Source organism: Vipera berus, assembly GCF_964194415.1.
Source record: "Vipera berus genome assembly, chromosome: 6".
Classification (NCBI taxonomy): domain Eukaryota; kingdom Metazoa; phylum Chordata; class Lepidosauria; order Squamata; family Viperidae; genus Vipera; species Vipera berus.
In genome coordinates this window covers 82,281,398-82,306,229 of record NC_138208.1, presented here as the reverse complement: position 1 = coordinate 82,306,229, position 24,832 = coordinate 82,281,398, and the positions used below count along the sequence as shown (strand labels likewise).

At 43.5% G+C, this 24,832-nt stretch overlaps 1 protein-coding gene across 1 annotated transcript in view; it reads right to left on the bottom strand.

Moving 5' to 3' along the window:
* BCAT1 (branched chain amino acid transaminase 1) overlaps positions 1–24,527 on the bottom strand; it is a 55,188-nt gene extending 30,661 nt beyond the window's left edge. Inside the window, exons 1-2 of the mRNA XM_081330576.1 lie at positions 24,459–24,527; positions 604–672 (exon numbers count right to left, since the gene is read on the bottom strand). Of these exons, the coding sequence (XP_081186702.1) occupies positions 604–672; positions 24,459–24,464 (75 nt within the window). The 5' untranslated portion in view covers positions 24,465–24,527. The remainder of the gene's footprint in view (positions 1–603; positions 673–24,458) is intronic.
* Between the last annotated feature and the right edge of the window lie 305 nt (positions 24,528–24,832).

The window sequence follows — 24,832 nt, the reverse complement described above, 5'->3', positions numbered from 1 at the left end:
AGCACAAGCGTCCTTCACAATGTGCTTCGTGAGACACAAGAGAACATTGCAATGAACAAGGACATACATTCAATTTCACAGCTACTGAGATTGTTACCCGAGCAGGTACAAAGATAGCCAGGGGAAATGATTGAAGCTTGGGGAAAGGGCCCCTTGTCAGATAACAGGAATACTGATTTACTACCAGCTTATCAGGTATTTGAGGATTTAGCAGAATAAGGGAACGACAGATGACGACTTAATAGCCAGCCATCAACACCTCAATCAACAAATAATAATTATTTTAAAAACCACATACAACCAGAGACACCACATACACTGTAAATGCTATGCATAGACTAGACCACAGCACACATTCTGGTAGAGGGAAGTTCCCTGAGGAGGGGCTACAGAATGAATCCGAATGCTTGGAAGGCTAAATCTCTGGTCTTGGTGACCGATCTAGATTGGATCCTGCAACACCAGGGAATGCTTAACCTAAATGCACCCTCCAGGTTGGTAGCATTCCTGCTTGTCCGTAATTCTCTTTATCCTTCAAGGAGAGTTTCCCACACTGAGTTGAACACCCCTGCAGGCGTTTCTGTTTTTGGCAAACAAACCCACCTTGAAAGAGTCGGTCATGGGTTTTGCAGCTGCCTCTGTGCATCCATCCGCATAGTCATTTTGGCAACCCTGTAATGGACAAAGGACAACGCTTAAAAAAATCAATATGATTTAATCAAAGTTCCAAAGTCATATTCAATGTACTCATCAAGCAGTTTGCACCTGTTCAGGGGGCATTTGGGGAGAAATGGGGTGATGGATTAGAAGAAAGCTTGAAAAAGAGTAATCTGAGATCTAGAGTTTATAATCTTACAAGAAAATCTGGTACAATCAGCATTTGGGACTACTGAGAGGATAAATCCTGCTTAGCCTGGTCTTGGGCTTCTCAATACTGAAGAACAAAGGGACAATTGTTTCTGAATTAAAAGCTCAACCATTAGTCAGGAATTGCCTGCAAGTCCACTGTGAGGACCATGCCCACATTTTAAAAAGGCTTCTGGAAAACTAGATCAGCTCCAAAGAAGAAAAATGAGGGCGATTCAGGGATGGGAAATAGATACTACAAGGTGAGACAGGGGGGGGAAATGGCACACTGAGAAAAGATAACTGAGAGGAGACACAGGTGGTCCTCAAATAATAATAATAATAATAATAATAATAATAATAATAATAATAATAATAATAATAATAATAATAATAATAATAATAATAATAATAATAATGAGGAGGAGGAGGAGGAGGAGAAGAAGAAGAAGAAGAAGAAGAAGAAGAAGAAGAAGAAGAAGAAGAAGAAGAAGAAGAAGAAGAAGAAGAAGAAGAAGAAGAAGAAGAAGAAGAAGAAGAAGAAGAAGAAAGTTGGAAGGGACCTTGGAGGACATCTAGTCCAACCCCCTGCTTAGGCAGGAAACCCTATACCATTTCAGGCAAATGGCTAGCCAGTCTCCTCTTAAAAACTTCCAGTGTTGGAGCATTCACCACTTCTGGAGGCAGGTTGTTCCACTGGTTAATTGTTCTAACTGTCAGGAAGTTTCTCCTTAGTTCTAGGTTGCTTCTCTCCTTGACTAGTTTTCATCTGTTGCTTCTTGTCCTGCTTTCAGATGCTCTGGAGAACAGCCTGGCTCCCTCTTCTTTGTGGCAGCCCCTGAGATATTGGAACACTGCTATCATGTCATCCCTCACCCTTCTCTTCGTTAAACTATACATACCCAATTCCAGCAACCGTTCCCTATATGTTTTAGCCTCCAGTCCCCCAATCATCTTTGTTGCCCTTCTCTGTACCCTTTCTAGAGTCTCAGCATCTTTTTTACATCGTGGTGACCAAAACTGGATGCAGTATTCCAGGTGTGGCCTTACCAAGGCATTGTGAAGTGGTATTAGTACTTCACTTGATCTTGATTCTATCCCTCTGTTAATGCAGCCTAGCACTGTGTTGGCTTTTTTGGCAGCTGCAGCACACTGCTGGCTCATATTGAAGTGATTGTCTACTAGGACTCTGAGATCCCTCTATGACGACAATTGAGCGCAATATTTCCAGTGCTAAGCAAGATGCTTGTTCAGTGAGTTTTGTTCCGTTTTACGATGTTTCTTGCCACAATTCTTAAGCGAGTCACTACAGTTGTTAATTGAGCGAAACTGGCTTCCCCATTGACTTTTCTTGTCAGAAGTTTGCAAAACGTGATCACATTATCCAGGGACACTGCAACCGTCATAAATACAATTCAGTTGCTAAGCAACTGAATTTTGATCACAGGGTCATTCAGAGGTTGGAACAGTCATATGTGTGAAAAATGGTCATAGGTTGCTTTTTTCAGGGCTGTTGCTACCTCGAAAGGTCATTAAATGAAATGTTGTTAGTTGTTAGTTGAGGACTACCTGACTCATAAAACCTCCAGCTAGGTTTCCAACTCAACGTAGTTGAGTTTCTGTCTTTGTGCAAGGCTAAAAGGACAACACAAAAAGAAATAACAAGCTTGGAACAATTCAAACTTAGCATTATTAAACTGGTGTAAGCTGTTTTGATGTATGAACCTTGCCTGCAAGTTCCTGAAGAACTATAGAGAAGAAAGTCAAGGTTGATCTCTTGAGCCAGAGGACCCAGGATACCAAGTTCTAGCACAATCAATCTCAACTAAATGTTAATAAACAGAATGGTCCTGTGCAGACAACATTACAGACAGAAGTATCCAAAATAGTGTGACCAAAAATGATAATGATCACACCATTATGGCTACCATCTTGTTTTTTTAATTATAAACCTACAGATATCTGATTATAGCATCACTTTTCAGTCAGCATTTTTAATACTGAGGCAGGTGGAATCTGGGCTGTCCCTTACTGTATATTGAGTACTGTAGTAGTCTGGTTTATGATGGCAAAACTCTTGAATGCTATGATTTAAGTTCTAAAATAGGCATGCCGCTTTTATTTTGTTTTTTTAAAAAAAACCAAATAATTCACTTCTAACTTCTCTCCCCCAACTTCAGCAAATAGTGTGAAATTCTTGGTTTGCTACATGCTTGATAAGGCTCCAATCGTTCTGCAGCATTACTTTCTCTATTTCTGTCCTCATTTTCCAAAAACGCACCATTGAGACACCTTAAGGCAGGGGTGTCAAACTCTCAATGTCACGTGATGTGTCAAGATGTATCATGACTTTTTTTCCATTGCCAGCAATGGGGTAGGTGCAGTTTCGCCATGACGCATCCGGCTCAAGGGCCAGCAGTTTGACAACCCTGACTGCTCTTTAGAAGGCCAGATCCTGAAGTTGATACTTTGGTCACCTAATGAGAAGGAAGGACTCACTGGAGAAGAGCCTAATGCTGGGAAAGGTTGAGGGCAAGAGAAGAAGGGGACGGCAGAGAACGAGGTGGCTGGATGGAGTCACTGAAGCAGTAGGCGTGAGCTTAAATGGACTCCAGAAGATGGTAGAGGACAGGAAGGCCTGGAGGAACATTGTCCATGGGGTCGCGATGGGTCGGACACGACTTCGCAACTAACAACAACAACAACAACCCTACTGTCACCCCGTAAAATTTATGCTTGTCTTCCAGTCAAGTATTAATGCATCAGTAATGTTATTTAATCAAGTTCTGTTAAAGCAAGCCACGTTTGTCAGGCTAGCTTCTTTCAAGCTTGTTTCAATTCCTTCCCCAGACTCTGAAAAATTGACCCTGCTCACCCAGCATTGCAGTATAGGTAGCCCTCGACTTACAACAGTTCATTTAGCAACTTTTGAAGTTACAATGGCACTGAAAAAAACTGACTTATGACTGTCTTACAGATTTATGACTGTTGTAGCATCCCTATGGTCACGTGATCAAAATTTGGGCGCTTGGCAATTGGTTCATACTTATGACAGTTCCAGTGTCCTGGGGTCATGTCATCACTTTTTGCGACCTTCTGACAAGCAAAATCAATAAGAAAGGCAGATTCACTTAGCAACCACGTTACTAACTTAACAACTGCAGTGATTAGCTTCACAGCTGTGGTAAGTAAAGTCATAAACTGAGGCAAAAAATTGCTTAACAAAGGTCTCAGCCTCAGAAATGTTGGGCTTCATTGCGGTTGTAAGTCGAGGATTAACTGTACAATCTTGGCAGTCCGAGAATTGCTTTACTCACAATATACAGGAGTTCCTTTTATTGGGCTTCGTGTGTTAAATAAATGTGGCCTTTATTGCTTATTCAGTAGACTATGGTTAAAACAGACAGTGGCTTAGCACAACATGTCGACCTGACTACGAAATTCCCTTGTAGACTATGGTTAAAACAGACAGTGGCTTAGCACAACATGTCGACCTGACTACGAAATTTCCTTGATCGCTGTAGCAGTATCTCCGCTTCTAAAGGGAAGCTATGAGGGATTAAAAAGAACAATCACACCATCTGGGTTTCAGGGTTGCATTTATGTCTTCTAATAATAATAACAATTACAATAATAATCCACCACAGATTCTCAAGCAGATATGTTTGCCGAATAGATGAGTCACGCAGGGCTATTTTTAACTCTGGCTGAACAAGCTTGTAACTCCTTGTGACCTTTTGGAAGGGGATCTGAAGAGACTAAGAAAGACCCAGATATATTTTCCTTGAGCCCTGGTGTGAAGTCTGTGGAGGAGGGAAAAAAATGATGCAACAGACAAAATAATAACACAAAGGAGACTCCAAGACAGTGTGCCATAGTAAACACAACTGCACTGAGTGGATTAAAAGCTCCTGCCAACTCAGAGAGGACAATCCAAAGTGGAGACCTTGGTGCGGTCTGAACTTGGTTGTTCACCTGTGGACATTTCATGACCAGACTAGGTAATGTCATCAGTGCTACTGAGTGTAGGGTTTACCCCCTGTTTATATACAGTACTTTGCCCTGCTAGTGCTGGTGGGCAGGTGATTTTCTCCTTGGTAGATCCTTGATTAGGGTATTATATAAATATAAAACCCCGCTCCTACCAACACTGTCGGGGCAAGCTGCTATATATAAACAGGGAGAAAAACCCCACTTCACCAGCACTGACAATGTTACCTAGTGGGATAAGGAAACATCTGCAAGCAAACAACCAAGCTCAGAGAGCATCAAAGACTCCATGAGTCAACCCTGAGCTACTGTGGTGGAATGTAGTCTGGAATCCCAGGAGGGAGAGCCTGCCTCCAGAGGGCAAAGAGGTAGCAGAGCTTGGACTGTGCGGTAGACAGGAAAAGGGCTGAAATGGCACCCCTTTGGCAGTTCACAGAGTACATCTATAGCTATGCAGATAGTTGCTTTTAGTCTGGCAAGAATCTGTCTGTAGGTAAGCAATGAAGTAATTATATGGAAGTAACTCTACGTGTCATCCTTGGTTCTTAGACTCAACAGCAACCGATATTCTGTTTTATTGAAGGGTCTAAAGTATTTCCTGAGATTTTATGTTTAGGCAGAGGGTAGGGAATGTCCAGCCCATAGCAGTTACAGGGGGTGTTAAATAGCGGGTTCTTTGACGCAGGAATGAAGACGCGAACAGAGTACAAGTAACTCATAGTTTATTTCGTGCTGTGACTGGACTGAGGGAAATGGCTGCAACCAGCTGCAATAAATAGTCTAGCCCCTAGGTGGCAGCCAATTGGTTTGAATCAACCATTGCCGCCTGGGGATAGCCAATTGCAGCACAGGAGACTGGTAGTCTGGGTTGCTGGAGAGCCGTTAGCTGCTCCAATAACCCATGTGGTATTCCCTCCAAAAGCCCAGTACATGACAGGGGGGAAAGAAGAATCCCAGAGCTGGAAGGAGGTAGGAGCTCCTGTTCATCAAAAAAACCTCTCACTCTGCAAATTGTAGAGCACAATCTGCCATCAAACGCTACTGCGGTGGAGCTGAAAGGAAGTCCAGATTTGATCAGCTCAGCTATCGAAGCCTCACCATGTTATAAGGCCTCCTGCAAATCAGCAGAATCCTCAAGGACAGGAAAAGCCTTTATTTTGCCTGAATCTTGTGTGATGGATGGGAGGGAGGGAGGGAGGGAGGGAGGGAAGGAGAGAGAGAGACAGAGAGGGAGGGAGGGAGAGGGAGGGGACACAGAAGACCTGTGTGGAATCAAATGTTCCCATGTGCTACCTGCTCAGGTTATCCCTGGCACAGAGCACCATCCAAAGCAAATAAACGCATTGCCTCATCGCCCCTCCTTTCCTCTTCTACCCCATTTTGTTAAAAATGGCAAGAATGGATTATAGAATTAGGCCAATCTTAAATCTTTCAAAGCATCGGAATGATTATCCAGAATACTAAAGCACATCCAGCCTGGAAAGTAATAGAAAGGAAAAAGAAAAAAAAAGAAAAAAAGGATTGTTGTTTGCAGATGGAGGGTTTCCAGATTAATTTGTTATCATAGCAATGCATATCCTCCCCTGTAATTTAGGATTGAAAGAGTAATTTTACAAGATCACATTCCTGGTAGAGGAGGCAAGAAATTCAGTGTTCCCAGATTGCAACTAGAAAGAGGCAAGATCAAATTCCAACATGGCCATAAGCCTCACTAGGTAACTTTAGACTAAGTATTGCTCTCTCCAGGGATTTTGTAAGGCTAAAAAGAATCTGGACAATGTCATTGCTCCAGGGAAGAGAGACGGGATTCCAGACAGTCAGTGGACAAATTGTGCTAACTGACTATTCATATCTAATCCTTGAATTACAGAACTACAGAAGAATTGAAAAAAGAACAGAGTTGGAAGTGACCTTGGAGGTCTTCTTCTCCAACCCGTTGTTCAAGCAGGAGACCTTATATCATTTTGGATAAACGGCTGTCCAGTCTCTTCTTAAAAGCCTCCTTATATGTCCTTCTTAATACTCTCCAGATAATTTTGCATTTCTTTGGCTCTTTGGTGCCTTCCCTTCCTTGCAAATTCTCTACAAACGACACAACCTTCTTAAAAATAAATTTTTATTTTTTTATTTTTATTTTAATTCCATTTATATTTATTTATTTATTTTATTTTAATTCCATTTATATCCCGCCCTTCTCCGAAGACTCAGGGCGGCTTTACAAACTTAGCAGTAGCCTTCATTCTATGTATATGCCTGCTTATTAGGGCTTTCACACACACCCCAAGCGGCATTATTACAAAGTCAGCTTAATTGCCCCCAACAATCTGGGTCCTCATTTTACCTACCTCGGAAGGATGGAAGGCTGAGTCAACCTTGAGCCTGGTGGGACTCGAACCTGCACTAATTGCAGGCAGCTGGTATTACTTAAGGAGGCATTAGCCCACTGCTCCACCAAGGCTCATATCCCGCCCTTCTCCGAAGACTCAGGGCGGCTTACAAGCTTAGCAGTAGCCTTCATTCTATGTATATGCCTGCTTATTAGGGCTTTCACACACACCCCCTTTGATCCACTTCACATGAGGACTGACCATCTGCCCAGAGAAGGAAACGCAGAGAGATTAGCTGTGTTCACGTAACACACTGAAGCAGGTCAGCTAAATCCTAATGGTGGCATTTTAACCATGGTTATTTCTTTCTTTCTTTCTTTCTTTACCTTGGCTGGTTTCTTGTGGCTTGGTTAATTGCACAAATCAGGTCATTTCGTTAGCCCGTGACTGAACCAAGTGTATAAGCTGAGAAATGGATTAACCCCCAGAATTCAATGTGAAAATATATCAGGTTGTATTTTATTTATTTAATTCATTTATGTGTATCCCACCATGTCTGTTTGAGAATCAGAAGAAGCATTGGGTGTGGGCTAAATGAGCGGTTAATCCAATGAACTTGGTACCTAATGGAAATTGTATCTGGGATTCCCTTGCCAGTTGACTTCTGAAGTATTAAACCTGACTCACATTCATTGTCAGAGTTCATACCATGTGCTCATTTGCTGCATAACCTGAGCACCATCCAACTTCTAAGCTAGAGTTGAGGGATCAGTGTGCAACTGTACTTTCTTTTATAAGCTGTGTTTAAGCCCACCATAGTATAATATGCTGTGTGGCTTGCCAAATTATGGTTGGCTGAATTAATGATTTGCTTATAACAACTTCTGCCTGTTTTTCATTAAAATTAATAATCCTCAGTCTGGATGCAACCAAATAGTCCCAAATCAGTTGACAGGTTAGGCTATCTTTGTTGTTGTTAGCTGCGAAGTCGTGTCCAACCCATTGCGACCCTATGGACAATGTTCCTCCAGGCCTTCCTGTCCTCTACCATCTTCTGGAGTCCATTGAAGCTCACGCCTACTGCTTCGGTGACTCCATCCAGCCACCTCATTCTCTGTCGTCCCCTTCTTCTATTGCCCTCAATCTTTCCCAGGATTAGGCTCTTCTCCAGGGAGTCCTTCCTTCTCATTAGGTGGCCAAAGTATTTGAGTTTTAGCTTCAGGATCTGGCCTTCTAAAGAGCAGTCAGGGTTGATCACCTCTAGGACTGTCCGGTTTGATCGCCTTGCAGTCCAAGGGACTGGCAGGAGTCTTCTCCAGCACCATAGTTCAAAGGCCTCAATTCTTTGGCGCTCAGCCTTTTTTATGGTCCAACGTAGGCTATCTTAGGCCATAGTTAACAAACCACAATGATTCAGGATCCAATCTGAGTCTGTCAGTGGGACTAAAGCTTTTGGGGCCATGCTGGAGCCCATTCTCAGGGAACTCTTCAGAATGTCTTTAGAATATCTGGAGAGGAAGAGAAAGACGTTCCCTCAAGATGGGTTCCAACCTGAGCCCAAAAGCTTGGAAGAATAAAGTTTTGGTCCCAGTGACCGACTCAGATTGGATCCTGCAACACGATCTTTGGACATGTATATTTGCCTTCGCAATGATTCAGTTCAACAAGCAAAGCCCATTCCCCACCAACCACCTTATGGTTTGTAGCAATATGGGAAGTCACCATCACCAACTTTTGATCTGTACACACTGAAGACCGTTCTTTTGTTTTTGACTGGAAAAGAGGCTGTTGGTATCTGTTCAAACAAGAGTTACTGGCTTATTTTCCAAAACTATACAACCTCACCCATTGTGGTTCTCAGAGCGATCTCATCTCTTCCTAGAGTCACTTCCTTTGTGACCGCCGGGGACAGTGGAGGTGGGAAAAAGAACTGAATGGCCAGATAAACCCCTTTCGCCCTGGTGATCCAGAGAACAGAGCTTCTACTGACTCAGATGTTAGATCTGGTTTTCATTCCATATTTTAACTGTCGCATTGTTTGTCATGGGTGACAGTGTATAAATCCTGTTTCCTCTACACCGATAATTCTCTCTTTGTGCATGATCGGCAAACAAAGAATTCTATTAAATAGAGATGGAGGGCCTGCAACTGGTTGGAGTTTATGACCATCACAGAGTCCTGCAATTGCCGTTAGATAGAACAAAATAACAGAAGAGTTGGAAGGGACCTTGGAGGTTTTCTAGTCCAACCCCCTGCTCAGGCAGGAATGTTCCAGTGTTGGAACATTCACCACTTCTGGAGGCAAGTTGTTCCACTGGTTAATTGTTCTAACTGTCAGGAAGTTTCTCCTTAGTTCTAGGTGGCTTCTCTCTTTGGTTAGTTTCCATCCATTGCTTCTTGACTTGCCTTCAGGTGCTTTGGAGAAGAGGTCGACCCCATCTTCTTTGTGGCAGACATTCAGATATTGGAAGACTGCTATCATGTCACCCCTCATCCTTCTCTTCATTAAACTGGACATACCCAATTCCAGCAATCGTTCCCTGTATGTTTTAGCCTCCAGTCCCCTAATCATCTTTGTTGCTCTTCTCTGGACTCTTTCTAGGGTCTCAACATCTTTTTTATGTTGTGGTGACCAAAACTGGATGCAGTATTCCAAGTGGGATCTTACCGAGGCATTGTAAAGTCTCTTTTAAGGCTGCCTAGCACTGTGTTGGCTTTTTGCACACTTAACAGATGATTTCCAACAGGCAGACCCAATGAAGAAGCCAGCAGTGAAATCATAAGTTGTGGACATGCGGTGTCGTACTTAACAACCACATCCCTTACTGACAGAGTTGCTGCTCCCTATTGTGGTCATTAAGTAAGTATTATCTATACTTTTATCTTGGCACAATGATAGTCGGGTGATTTGAGAAGACATTAGAACTTGGTACAGGTAGTTCTCAACTTAATAACAATTCATTTAGTGACCATTTGAAATTAAAACTGCACTAAAAAAAATGACTTATGATCATTTTTCACATTTACGACCATGGCAGCATCCCCAGGGTCACGTGATGAAAATTAGACTCTCGGCAACTGACTTATATTTATGACATGGGTCATATCATGATTACCTTTAGCGGCCTTCTGGCAAGCAGTATCAGTGGAGAAGCCAGATTCACAGCCACCATGTTCCTAACTGAACAACTGCAATCGTTCACTTAACAACTGTGGCAAAACTCCCATAAACATTGTCTTGCCTAGCAACAGAAAGTTTGGGCTCCATTGTGGTCGTAGGTTGAGGACTAGCTGTAATGGAGAAACCGCCATAGAGGAAGTCCAGGTATTTCCATGTGGAAGTGGACCTGAACGTTAAACATTCTCTGAGCACAAAAGATTTCATCAGTAATTGCCCAAGATAGCAAAACCTCTTGTACCTGTGTGTGTTATTTAAATTGTGCACATATAAAGAGGATATATAATGCTTTAATTGAATTGGATTCGGAAACGGAATTGGTTAAAGACTGTATGATAAAGTGGGCACAAAATATTCAGGAACCAATCTCGTTGGACACTTGGGAGATAATTTGGGTCAGAAATGTTAAATTTACTCAGGCTCAAAACTTAAGAGAAAATTTTTATAAAATGTTTTATAGATGGCATCTAGATCCCAAGAAGTTGTCTAACATGTATCCTAATTTACAGTCTAAATGTTGGAGATGTGGTAGTTTAGAAGCCACCTATTTTCATATGTGGCGGACTTGTAGAAATATAAAAGCTTTTTGGATTAAAATTTGGTGGAACATTCAAAAGATTTTTAAGAGAAAGATAAAGTTTTCTCCGCAATTGTTTTTATTGGGTAGTGTTGTAGATTGTGATGTTAAAGAAACTAACTTGATGTTGAATATGATAACAGCAGCACGGTTACTGGTGGGACAATATTGGAAGAAGGATAGTTTGCCTACTATAGAAGAATGGGTGTTTAAAGTTTCGAATCTTGCAGAAATGTCTAAGATTTCTGCTTATTTGAAAGATCATTCACAAGAAAGATATATTTCAGTTTGGAGGAGATGGATAGATTATATTCAGAATAAATATGGGACTAAAAAGTTCCATTTAGCTTATGAGTAGATTTTAGTGGGATATTGTTATTGGTACTTTGTTTGTAGTTATGTTAAAGGGGAGTTAAAGCACATTATGAATTTGGTTAATTGTATATTATGCATAATTTTTATTTAGAATATGATTACTGTAACTATAATCCTGTATTTAGCTCTGGGAAGTGGGGGGGAAGTGGGCGGGTTTGGGGTGGGGGGGATTTGGGGATATATTGTAAAATCTTGTTTTTGTAAAACTCTTTAATAAAAAAAAACTGTGGCAAAACTCCCATAAACATTGTCTTGCCTAGCAACAGAAATTTTGGGCTCCATTGTGGTCGTAGGTTGAGGACTAGCTGTAATGGAGAAACCGCCATAGAGGAAGTCCAGGTATTTCCATGTGGAAGTGGACCTGAACGTTAAACATTCTCTGAGCACAAAAGATTTCATCAGTAATTGCCCAAGATAGCAAAACTTCTTGTGCCTGTGTGTGTTATTTGCAACAAAGCTGTCACAGCCAGCAAGGACCAGATTGACGGGCATTCCAAACTGGGCAGCTTGTGCAGCCAAGCAAACTAAGCGTGAATTGTAAGAAGCTGTGTGATGGAGAGCTGCCATTGATCCAAACCGATTACCGGATCGAACCTGACAGTTCGATTCATTCTCTCAAAGCTACACTTCCTAATGATAAAGCAGACTGCAATGAGAAGACCAGGGATTGGCATAACCATCCCAAGACTGTAACATAGACATGGGCATGCAAGGGCAATCCTTAGCATCTCCAGTCCAAAATGATACATACTTCTCTTTAATGCAGGGCTTTTCAACCTTTCCACCCATTTAGGATATGGCAACATCTGAGTACCACCAGTCGCCTAGCAAGGTGTCAAAAACTTGATGACCCCCCCCCCACAAAAAAAGGAAAAATGTGATGAAGTACAGGTAGTCCTCAACTTACAGCAGTTCGCTTAGTGACTGTTCGAAGTTACAATGGCACTGAAAAAAGTGCCCCCCAAGCCACAACTGAGCAAGACACCTGCCTGCCTGCCCGGTGGCGCTCTTCCTCCTGTCCGAGGTTTTCATTGTTGTGAGCATTTCTGTTGAGGATTGGCGGTGGGGGTGGGGTGGGGTGTGTTATGTATTGGGCTCACTTGTAATACCACGTGGTTACCTGGAGCAGCTAACGGCTCTCCAGCAACCCAGACTCCAGGTCTCCAGTGCTGCTATTGGCTGTCCCTAGGTGGCAATGGTTGCTTTAAACCTATTGGCTGCCACCTAAGGGCTAGGCTATAAATTGCTGCTAGTTGCAACCCAATTCCAGTTCAGATCCTGCAAGCAATAAACCATGAGCCTTGTTCAACTCACTTGCCTCATCTTCTTTCCTGCGCGAAGAACCCGCCACATAACACTGGCGACGAAGGTGGGATCCTGCTTCCCAAAAAGAGCTGAAGTCCACTAGGGGAGAGGCAGCTCACGCCTGGAGGGAAAAGGCATTCCTCCCCCACTACGGTCGGCTAGCAAGCCACACTAGCGACCTCGTGCTTAGTGGATTCACTCCCTGGGGCTTGGGAAGCAGGATTGAAAACCACAGGAACCAGCCGAAGACAGAATGCTGAAGGTCGGAAGACTTCGCGAATTCGACGTCAAGCACCCAGAGGGATGGCCTTCTTACTTGTCTCAGGTAGAAAACTACCTCCGGGCAAACCAAATCGCTGAAGATGGGCTGAAGGCCGCAATGCTGCTCTACGTGTGTGGCCCAGCCACCTTCAAAAACCTCTTCCCTCCGACACCGCTAGAATCGATTTCCTATGCAGACCTCAAGAAAAAGCTGGCTGAACATTTTCAGCCCAAGATGTCAGAAATAGCCTGGCGCTATTGATCAGCAAGTACAGCAACCCGGCAAATCTGCATCGGAATTCATTGCAGCCTTGAGGCAGGCCACACGCCTTTGTAAATTTTCAAACCTAGAAGAGCGACTGCAAGACCAGCTCATCTGTGGAACCTGCGGAACCGAACACTCCAACAGAGACTTTTTGCCAGACCGAACTTAACATTCTCAGAAGCTCAAGACGAAGTTATGGCAGACGAAGCTGCCGGGGGTGTAGTCCAAATGGTCCAGACCGCCAAGACAATGAAACACGAAGACACAGTCCACCACGAGGATGCCAAACGCTTAGGGGAATCTTCGGAGGAAGAAGATCCTGAAGTGAACAAGCTTCACAAGCAAACCGACTCACAACACCGCAGCAGCAAACAGCAAGAGAACACTTACAAGGCTGTGTGTGTTTGGTTTTTATTCCCCCCCGTCTGCTGGGTGGTCACTTCACATGACCCTGGGACACTGTGACCGTCATAAATATGAATCAGTTGCCCAGCATCTGAATGTAAATCACAAGACCCTGGAGATGCTGCAACATTCCAGCTGATCGGCGCTTCTTCTGGGCTCAGCAAAAGCGCCAGGATCAGCGCCAAGCTCCATCTGGAGCCTGGCGCTGATCCTGGTGCTTCCGCTGAGCCCTGACAGCCCTGCAGCTCCAGCCGTCTCTCGCTCCAGCTTGTGCGGTGCTGCCACCGGTTCAGCTCATTCCCCTCCCCCGCTACCAATTTTCTAGAATGGTTGCATACCACCTGCTAGGTGCCAATGTACCACAGGTGGTACCCGTACTACTGGTTGAAAAGCCCTGCTTTAGTGTAGCAACAGGTAATCGATGCCTACGGGAGATCTTTAACAACGATACTTGCTTCTAGTGTAGCAGACGGCAATTGATACCTATGAGACAACTTCACAAATGCACCAAAGAGGGTTTCGTACTGGTAACCTTGATCAAACCAGAAGATGCAACCGACCTTACAAGAGGGCACTGAGAAAACTGGCTACCTTCAGACCTGAAAAAAATCCAAGATTGAGCAGAAATACAATAGCCTTTCTCAAATACCAGAAGAACTATTACATAAGAAAGAAAAAAATCAACACTTATTCCAGGGACAGAGGGAGAGAGGGAGGGAGGGAGGGAGGGAGGGAGGGAGGGAGGAAGGAAGGAAGGAAGGAAGGAAGGAAGGAAGGAAGGAAGGAAGGAAGGAAGGAAGGAAGGAAGGAAGGAAGGAAGGAAGGAAGGAAGGAAGGGTCTAGAAGAAATTGATGCACCAGGATTGGTTTATAACACAGTGTAAACTACTGTACTATATTCTTTAATGTCCTGGAAGAGAAAATCTTGAGTTTAAGCAGCAGCAGTGAGCCCTGATGGTTAAAAAAACCAAAGCTAATTTATTTCCCCGTTTGGCAGCATCTGGCAATAGTTATAACAGAAACCCTTAGGAAAACATTAATTTAATCTCTAACACTAAAATGGTTTATTGGACGATTGCCCTTCATTCAAACCCAGTAACCTAGATTCTTAATAGATATGCGATGAGTGAAAGCAATCAATTTCAAGGGACGTTGGAATGTAGATAAAATTCAATTTATAGCAGTAAGTTGGCTGAAAGGCATGAGAGATTTTGTTCAGATAAATCCTATTTTCTGGGGTCATGTTCCTGTTTATTATTGGAGGAGAGGAGACTGAAGACCTTGTGAGAGCTTCCGTCATCATCATTCCGTCATCATCATCTGTCATTAGAACTGTCCCATAGCAAATATTAAGAGGGGAATATGGTATTTAGTTTTACATATCTTAATGGCGGCGAGGATTGGGTATGCTCAATTTTGGAAGGCAAATTATACCCCACCGGATGAAGCTATAATTAGGAGAATACTTGATTGTGCAGAAGCAGACATATTGACCAAGAAGTTGAAGGGTAAAGAAGAGACACCAGCATTTCTATCATGGAATAAATGGTATATTTGGATGGATAAAAGATTAAAGAAATGAGGGTGGCTTGGAGGTTGGTCAAAAATGAAGTGATATAGTTTTTGTTAATGAATAAGCTTTGGAGTTGGATAGTTATAAGAGACTTAATGAGTGGAATATAATTGTTAGTTTAGAAGTAAATATAACTTGAAATTTTTGAAATGGTTTTCAATTTTTCGATTTCTTCGTTTTCTGTATATTGTAAATGTTTTTTTTTTGTCTTTGTTGGTGTATGGTGTGTTTTTAACATGAAATGTAAATAAAGATTTATTCAGGGGAAAAAAAGAACTGTCCCATAGCCAAGCTCCATTATGATCACAACTCAAGAATTAGCTGTAAAAGGCAATCTGTTCCACTGCCCAATAGCCTGAGATATTTCTCCTCAAAACAACTTGCCCTGTTCCTTCAAATCAAAGGCTCACCTAGGATCTTCCAACAACATCCAAATAAAAGTGGGAGTAGGAGTTGAGAAGACCTTCCCCGGTTCTGTCTTCCAATGGGGAAATCCCACTTATATCAAAGTCGTGTGATGTATCAGGATGAGAAGTAGAAAATATTTATGAAATATAGGTAGAGTTTACCCATATAGGTACTGTGTATATTTTAGAGGTTACAATTTTTGGCGTAGTGAAATAAGGGAAATTTGGGTTGCGGATGTTATTTTGGATGTTAAAGGCTAAACTCGAATACTATAACCAAAATTAAAAATTAGGTAAAATTTAAAAACAGGACATGGATGTGTATGATTAAAATTGGAATGACAACTCTTTTAACTGACCATGTTATTCTTACTAGTTTAAGCATGTTGTATTAAATGTTAAGGGAAATAGAGAAGGATGTTTTGACAATGTAACCTGAATTATGTACTAAAAACTCTGTTACTGAACTTTTGATTACCCAGTCACCATGATGCTTTCTAAATATTTGGGTGTTAAACTGGAAAACCAATAAAACTTTTTTTTTAAAAAAAGTCGTCATTTAGGGACAAAGTCATGGAAGCACATCAATCAACTTATTCCCCCAGTGATCCAAGGAACAAGTTGTCTCCCTCCAATTTGAAAACCACACTCATCTTCTTCTAACCCAGCTTCCCTTAATACACGTTCCGTTCTCCTCCCTCAAGTAAAAACTACAGATTGAGTAAACAAGGGGAGAGTATAGATTCATCTCCCTCACTCGCCATCCTGGAGTCAATCTCTTTTGCCATGTTCTATTCATATTGGGAAAGGGACGTGGTGGCTCAGTGGGTTAGGACGCTGAACTTGTCGATCGGAAGGTCGGCAGTTTGGCGGGTCGAATCCCGAGTGCCGCGTAACAGAGTGAGTGCCTGTTACTCGTGCCAGCTTCTGCCAACCTAGCAGTTCGAAAGCACGTAAAAATGCAAGTAGAAAAATAGGGACCACTTCGGTGGGAAGGTAACAGCGCTCCGTGCGCCTTTGGCGTCTAGTCATGCCAGCCACATGACCATGGAGACGTCCTCGGAGAAGGGCTGGCTCTTCGGCTTTGAAACGGAGATGAGCACCAGCCCCTAGAGTCGGAAATGACTAGCAACCTTTACCTTTACCTTTTTTATTCATATCGGGGCTGTGTAAACCATACAGGTGGTCCTTCAGTTACCACCACAATTGAGCCCAAATTTTCTGTTGCTAAGTGAGGCAGTTATTAAGTGATTTTTTCCCCTATTTCATGTTCTTTCTTGCCACAGTTGCTAAGTGAGTCACTGCAGTTAAGGTAGTAACATGGCTGTTAAAGTGAATCTTTAAGTGATTTTGCTTGTCAGAAGGTCACAAAAGGGGATCACATGACCCTGGGATACTGCCACCATCATAAATATGAATCAGTTGCCAAGCATCTGAATTTGGATCACATGACCAGGGGGACGCTACAAAATGGTCATAAGTCACTCTTTTCAGCGCCGTTGTCACTGTTGTGATTCCTCACCAGCCAGTGGATGTGGTAGCTGAGTCTGAGGAATCAGATGATGATGAGGAGGGGCCTGGAGTGACATTAGAGTCAGAAGAAGGCTCTGAGAAGCTCCAAGACTTACAGTCGGATGAGGAGCCTGGCCCCTCTGCTCGCGCTCAGGCTGAGACACAGCTGTGCTGGGAGCCTGAGTTGGACAGTGATGCAGAATAGTTGGGACAAATTCCGGATGCACGAAAGCACAGGTAAGAGAAGTGAGTAGGACAGAGGAATGCAATGGGGCGGCTCCAAAGGCAAAGGAGAAGGCATTAGGAAGCCACGCCTTGGCTGAATTATCAAAGGGAAGGTGTGGGAGGTGCTGGTTGCCAAAGGCAACCGTTCGTGTTGAGGATCAAGTTTCTGTGGACTGTGTTTGTTTGCCTTGGACATTGACTCAGGTCTGTGAGAATAAAAAGGATTGGTTATTTCTTGCGGTTTCTGCCTGTTTCTTGGAAGAGGGGTTTCTCCTTGTGAGCCTAACAAGAAAGACTCACGTAGGCTGGTACAAAGCAGTCACTTTGAATGGTCACTAAATAAACTGTTGAGGACTACCTGTATAGTGATTTTGCATGTGGGCCGTGAGATGCTCTGGGAATATTGCCATGAGAAATAGTAATTCATGAGGACCATCAAATTTAAGAACTGACCTTGCCAACAGTCCACTGGAAGGCATCTCATTGAGCGTTTTTCTAGCAGAATCTCCCTCCTTGTTACCTTAACCTCATTATTCCCTCCAGAAGCATCAGAAAACTCCATTTATGTTCTACTCTTGCTCTCCAGGGCTATACCTTTCCTCAGGACTACGTCTGCCCCGTCCTCTCATCTCCCTCCATAGGGCCAGTCTGCCGATCAGTCTTTTATGAACATCTTCCAATTTCTCTAGATCCTTTCTAAAGGACAACGGGTACGCTTGAGATCCAGTGCTAGAGTTAACGGTCCCATGTGACCAAACTCTCTTTTCCCAGCATAGGGGAGAATTTTCAGTGGTGAAACTAATACTTGACAAAAGGTTTCCCCCTCTAGACCAAATTAAAATTTCACTTCAAATTACATTTTTTAAAAAGAGCGTGTCCCAACAAACTAACAAAGTCACACACAGACACAGACACACAGAGACAGAGACAGAGACAGACAGACAGACAGACAGACAGACAGACAGACACACACACACACAGACACGCAGGTCCCTTGGACTGCAAGGCAATCAAACCAGTCAGTCCTAGAGGAGATCAACCCTGACTGCTCTTTAGAAGGCCAGATCCTGAAGCTGAAACTTAAATACTTTGGCCATCTAATGAGAAGGAAGAACTCACTGGAGAAGAGCCTAATGCTGGGAAAGGTTGAGGGCAAGAGAAGAAGGGGACGACAGAGAAGGAGGTGGCTGGATGGAGTCACTGAAGCAGTAGGCGTGAACTTCAATGGACTCCAGAAGATGGTAGAGGACAGGAAGGCCTGTAGGAACGTTGTCTGTGATGGGTCGGACACGACTTCACAAACAACAACAACAACAGACTTCACAAACAACAACAACAACATATATATATATATATATATATATATATATATATATATATATATATATATATATATATATATATATATATATATATATATATATATATATGGATCTTTGGTTATTCGGGTTTTTCCCCGCGTAGAACTAAAGGTGTAGGCGCAACGTTTCGACGGAATCCCATCCGTCATCATCAGGCTGGTGGCTTTAGCTTCCTTCTTCTGGGAGAAGCATGTGGCTGTCACATGCTTCTCCCAGAAGAAGGAAGCTAAAGCCTGATGATGACGGATGGGATTCCGTCGAAACGTTGCGCCTACACCTTTAGTTCTACGCGGGGAAAAACCCGAAAAACCAAGGATCCATATATATATATATATGGCTGTTTGTTCCTCTTTTTTAAACTGCCAGAGGGGGTGTGTTCTGTGGAGGTGTGCTCTGATTGGGTGGGGGACCAAGTGTGTTCTGATTGGGTGGGAGTGTGTTTTGAATGGTGGGTGTGTTCTGATTGGGTGGGGGGGGGTGTTCTGAGTGGATGGGCTGGTCTCAGCTGCCAGCTCCAGACCTGAGCTGGTGAGTTGTGCTGCTTTTGTTCGGCTTCGTGTTTGTGGTGGTGCCATGTTTTTATAGTGGGTGTCAGTTTGCTTATTGTGTGGTTTGGAGGGGTTTAAAGTGGCTGATGTTGCAGCTGTAGTTAGGTTTCTGTTTTGTGGTTGTGCCTCGTTATCATTGTGGGTTCGGATTTGCTTTTTGCATGGTTGTGTGGTGGTGATGTCATGTGATGTTATCATGAGTTTGGGTCTGGTATCATTCTTGGTGGTTGGGCCTCGTCTGTCAATCAAGGCGGGTTTCCAAATGGCTGGTAGGCGAGAGGTATCATCTCGTTTATTCATGCTGGCGGGGGCGTTTTTCTATCTCAATGGCTTCTCTGATTATTCTGTTGTTAAAATGTTCAATTTTGGCGATAGTTTTGGTTTTTTTAAAATCAATTTCATGTCCCGTGGCTTCAAAGTGTTGGACCAGGGATGAAGTTTGTTCTCCCTTTCTGAGTGAGTTTTTGTGCTCTTCAATGCGTGCACTTATTCTTCTGTTGGTCTGTCCGATGTATGTGGTGGGGCAGGTGGTGCATGGGATTTCGTATACTCCTTGGTTTTCTAACCCAATTATGTCCTTGGGGTTTCTTAGGATGGTGGATATTTTTCTGTCTGTGTAGAATGCTGTTTTGATGTTGTGTTAAAAACCAAATGGAAATGGAAACCAGCTTGGAGAGGAAATGGAATGAAGCACAGTATCCTGAATTAGACATGAGTGAACTCTTACCAGGAACATACAATGCAGCAATGTTTATCCTTAATTTTAATCTTCCCTTTGATCTCATTCTTGCTATTGCTACTTATGGCTTCCCATACGCATAATTACACTGTTCTCCTTGCTCTTTTATTTCATGCACCTGAACATAAACATCATTATCATCAAGTGGTTAATCTTTGATTGACTGTTTACGGCATCATGTAGTCCTAAGTGATCCAGTCAACGCTGCAACCTCCCATAGGTCTGCTACAATCTAATCAGTAATAGGGGATCTGTAACCTGCAATAGGGTGTTGGGGTCATCCAGGTAGTCCTTGACTTACGACCACAATTGAGCCCCAAATTTCTGCTAAGCAAGACAGTTGTTAATGAGCTTTGCCCCATTTTACGACCATTCTTGCTTCCATTGTTAAGTGGATCACTGCAGTTGTTAAGTCAACAGCATGGTTGTTAAATGAATCTGGCTTCCCCATTGACTTGTTTTGTCAGAAGGTCTCAAGACACTGACCTTGACACTGCAGCTGTCATCTATACATGCCAGTTGCCAAGCGTCTGAATTTTGATCACGTGACAAGGATGCTGCAACGCTTGGAAGTATGGAAAATGGTCATAAGTCACTTTTGCAGGGCTGTTTCAACTTTGAACAGTCACTATAAACGAATGATGGTAAGTCGAGAACTGCTTGTAGTTGTCATATCTGAGGACTGATGATGGGAGCCAAGATTGTTTGGAGATAAAACTCATCAGCATAAATCTCACCCTGATCTAAACAAGCAAACGAAAGTTCCTATTCTGGGTTTGTTTTTATCTAGGGCAGGGGTAGGCAACTTTGGCTCTTTTATGACTCGTGGACTTTATGACTTGTGGAGTTGAAGTCCACGAGTCATAAAAGAGCCAAGGTTGCCTACCCTTGATCTAGGGATGCCCCAAAGAGGTCATGAGTAGAAATACCTAAGAGAACGTCCTCATTGTTGCCTTCCTTGAACAGCCTTATTCTCAATTTACCCCTTCTATCCCACAGTAGGTTTTCCTGATTTGATTCTCTCCCGGGTGAGTTAAAATGAAGGATGAGTTAGGACAGCATCCATTCATGCCCACGGCAGATTTGGCCACAGCTATACATGCCTTCATTCCATCTAGACTGAATTACTGCAATGAACTCATCTTGGGGATACCTTTGAAGACTTTTTGGAAACTATCACCCATCCTCAGTGAGAAGGCTGGTGGTCACCAGCAAATACATTACACCAGCTTTGCTAAAGGTCTAGGACCCACATCCTGGAATTCTCTTGATATTCCAAAACCTGATGGAATTTCTCTGTCTCAATAAGGGCGATGAGAGGTCCGTCGTGCTCTCTGAGCTGGGTTGTTTTCTTGCAGATGTTTCATTACCTGACTAGGTAATATCATCAGTGCTAGCACGGATCACTAACACTGATGATGTTACCTAGTCGGGTAATGAAACGTCTGCAAGAAAACAACCCAGCTCAGAAAGCATCAAGGACCCCTCATTTCAACTCTGAACTACAAATATTTACCTTTATTGGCAATAATAGAGAGTCAGAAGAAGACAAAGCATCTTCATAGGGACCATCCCAAAACCAGGAAAGGCTTGAAAAACCAGATTAGCAGCCTCTTCAAGTAAACCTCCATTTTCCCCCCCTGTGGTTCTCTACACTTTTCAAAAGACCAGATGGTTGGTGATGGAAAGCAAAAACGCATTTAACATGTCATGGCCTGCCATCCATACACCAATCAATCTTAGCTTCTCATATCACCCACCCACCCTGAAAAACATTCAGTTCTTATCGTCAAGCAGGTCGGACAATGTACATGTCCCAGAAAGCCTGTTCTGTGCTTCGTTCAAATTCGCTTCTGCGTGTGACCCATCCACCCTACTTCGCAAGGGACAATTTGTGCAGATGGTCGAAACCCAGCCCACACGGTGGTTGTTCCACAAACAGCATTTCAACAAACGGTGCCTTAGCCCCACGACTAAAACTAACACTGAGCTGATTCATAAAGTGCTTATGTAGCTCAACTGGCACCACGGTTGAGCTGTGCGGAGACAGGAAGTTTGCGGAAAGTCCCCAAAGTACAAATCAGAAAGCAGCAAGCTTGGGGGAAAATGCCAGAAAGGTAGAAAGAGATTGGGAGGGGGGGGGGTGTCGTGTCACCCTAAACCAAGAAAAATAACCCCAAATGACCCAATAATAAATAACCATCTGCAGTCATGGAATGCTGACTGAGATATTCAGAACAATGGAAAGCCTACAGAACGTGCATCTACATAAATAAGTATGCAGACTTGGCTCAGCCAAATCACTTAGGGCCCACAGAGGAACACACCACCCTGGGGTTGTTTAACACCTTGAAGACCCTCCCCCTGTCTTTTCTAACTGCAATTATTTCATTTCTTCTTTTAACCGCCTCCAAGTGGTTTACAATGTTGACATGTTTTTTATTTATTTATAACACATATTAGCTGCCCATCTTTCATGTTTGAATTGCATACCATCCAGAGTTGCTCTGTAGGTGAGATGGGCAGTCTCCAAATTTAATAATCATAGGTAGCCCTCTGCTTACGGCCACACTGAGCTAAGCGAGACAGTCCTTAAGTGAACTTTGCTCCATTTTATGGCCTTCCTCTTCCCAATTGCTAAAGTGATCACTGCAGTTGTTAAGTTAGTAACATGGCCATTAGGCAAATCTGGCTTCCACATTGACTTCACTTGTCAGTAGGTCACAAAAGGTGATTGCATGACCCCGGGACACTACGACCATCATAAATGCATGCCCAATACCATGTGTTCAAATTTTGATCATGTGATTATGGGGATGCTGCAACGGTCATAGGTGTAAAAAAACTGCCATAAATTACTTTTTTCAAAGCCATCGTAATTTCAAACAGTCACTAAATCAGGGGTTAGGCAACCTTGGCTCTTTTATGACTCGTGGACTTCAACTCCCAGAATTCCTGAGCCAGCATGGCTCAGCTAGGAAACCTCTCCCTTTCCCCTCAGCGTGGCTGGCTCAGGAATTCTGGGAGTTGAAGTCCACGAGTCATAAAAGAGCCAAGCTTGCCTACCCCTGGACTAAATGAATGGGTGTAAGTCAAGGGCTTCCTGTAAATAAATCTTGAAAGACAGCACAACTGGAACAGAATCCCAACAGGGACGTTCTCCACCACCAGTTTTCTATTCGTCTCCCTTCTTCGTTCCTGTGAGGATCGCACTCCAGTTGGCATCTGTCCCCTACGATCTCGAGTAGCTACTGAAGAATTTAGCAGTTTTTATTTTCCTGGATCAGACATAAATCAGGGGTGGATGGTTGGCCTCTTCATCAATGTCAAACAGCTGTGGGCACCCAGGCTATATTAGATTTGTCAAGTAGCAAAATGAGGCCAGTTCAGGAGCAGCTGCAGTAACACGAGCCAAGGACATTTTTACAATTACAGCAAATTCTGTTTGGCCAGGGGTTTCAACAACGAACAACTCACTATTTTTTCCACTAGCAATCTATATGACAACTGGGAGGTCCATAGGCTTTGCCTCTCATCTCTTTTGCTGAAATCTTCCTAGCAATTCCTCCCAAACTTTTCTAGGGTATAGCAAATGGACTAACCAGGGTGGACTTTCCTGCAAAGAGTTACCAAATACTACAAACAAGGAGGGTCTGTGGAGATGTTCTTCTGCAGAAATAAGTGTGTGTGTGTGTGGGGGAGAGAAAGCCCCACACAAACATCTGGAACCATTCTTATTCAACTCAAAAAACTCAATTTCCAGAGAAAAGGAAGGCGGCGGCGATGGGGGGGGGGAAATACTTGCAATATCTCATGACAGGAGAGAGGAACTCAATCCCCCATCTTCCATTCCCTCTGATTTTGCCCATTGTCAGTGGCTCAGTTGCTCTCGATTGACCTGATTTGGAACTGGAAATGGATTGCAAAGCAAGATGCTATAAATAAACGGCCCGAGCCCTTAAAATGTTGCATCCCAAAGACCAAGCAAAAATGGCAAAATCCAGAAATCCATCTTCATACTTGCAAAAGAATAAATCTCTCCCCTCCCCCTGCCAACTGAATTGCCTATCCAGAAGCAAGATCTGTACTCGATAAGGGGGTGGTGAGCAGCCCTTAAGCGTACAAACGTGCCTATGGAAACGCACAAATATTTTGTGTCTTGCCCACCATATGGAGTTAAAACTCTGCTTAATCCATCCCAAACCCACACGCCGTATGCTTTTATTAAACAACAAGAACAATGCCCCCAATCCACGAAAGAAAGGGCGGGGGGGGAGAGGGAAATCAACCGATCGACAGCAATATTTCCCCCCCCCCTATTTTTATTCCGTCTTTTCCACCCTTGTCTCTATGGATGCTATAGAAGCGTGCAGGACGCAGCAATGGTGCATTTACCAAAGATGCGCCTAAACTAGAAGCGCGATTCGCTTTTTTTATACTGTTATTATTTGCAAGTGGAAGCTGGCTTCCCCACCCCACCCCGCTTTGTGAATGGGGGGGGGCAGATGGCTTGCACCCGCCAGCATCTCTAGCCAGTGTTTCCCCTTCGACATTCTTCCAGTACCTTCATCTTGACAGCCAAATCCACTCCGATTTCTCCAGGCAGGCAAAGAGAGATGGTGGGAGATCTCTCTCTCTCTTTTTTTCCCCCCCTCTTCTTGACGGATCTCTACACGGCTGCACCGCTGCAACTGGAAGAAGAAAGCCCTCCTTTCCCCTCACCACCTCCGGTTGCTCAGCAGCCTTGAGGACCGGAGCAAAAGCAGCCGTTGATCAGACACGTTGCAGCCGCGAATGAAGCTTCCTCGCAGCGGACAGCAGAACCCCAGCTCGGATTTATTGCATCACCGGCAGGAAACGGCACCTCCTCCGAAGCGCCGCTAGGGGCAGCAAGACGCGGGGCGGAGAAAATAAGAATAAGAAGAATAAGAAGAACTT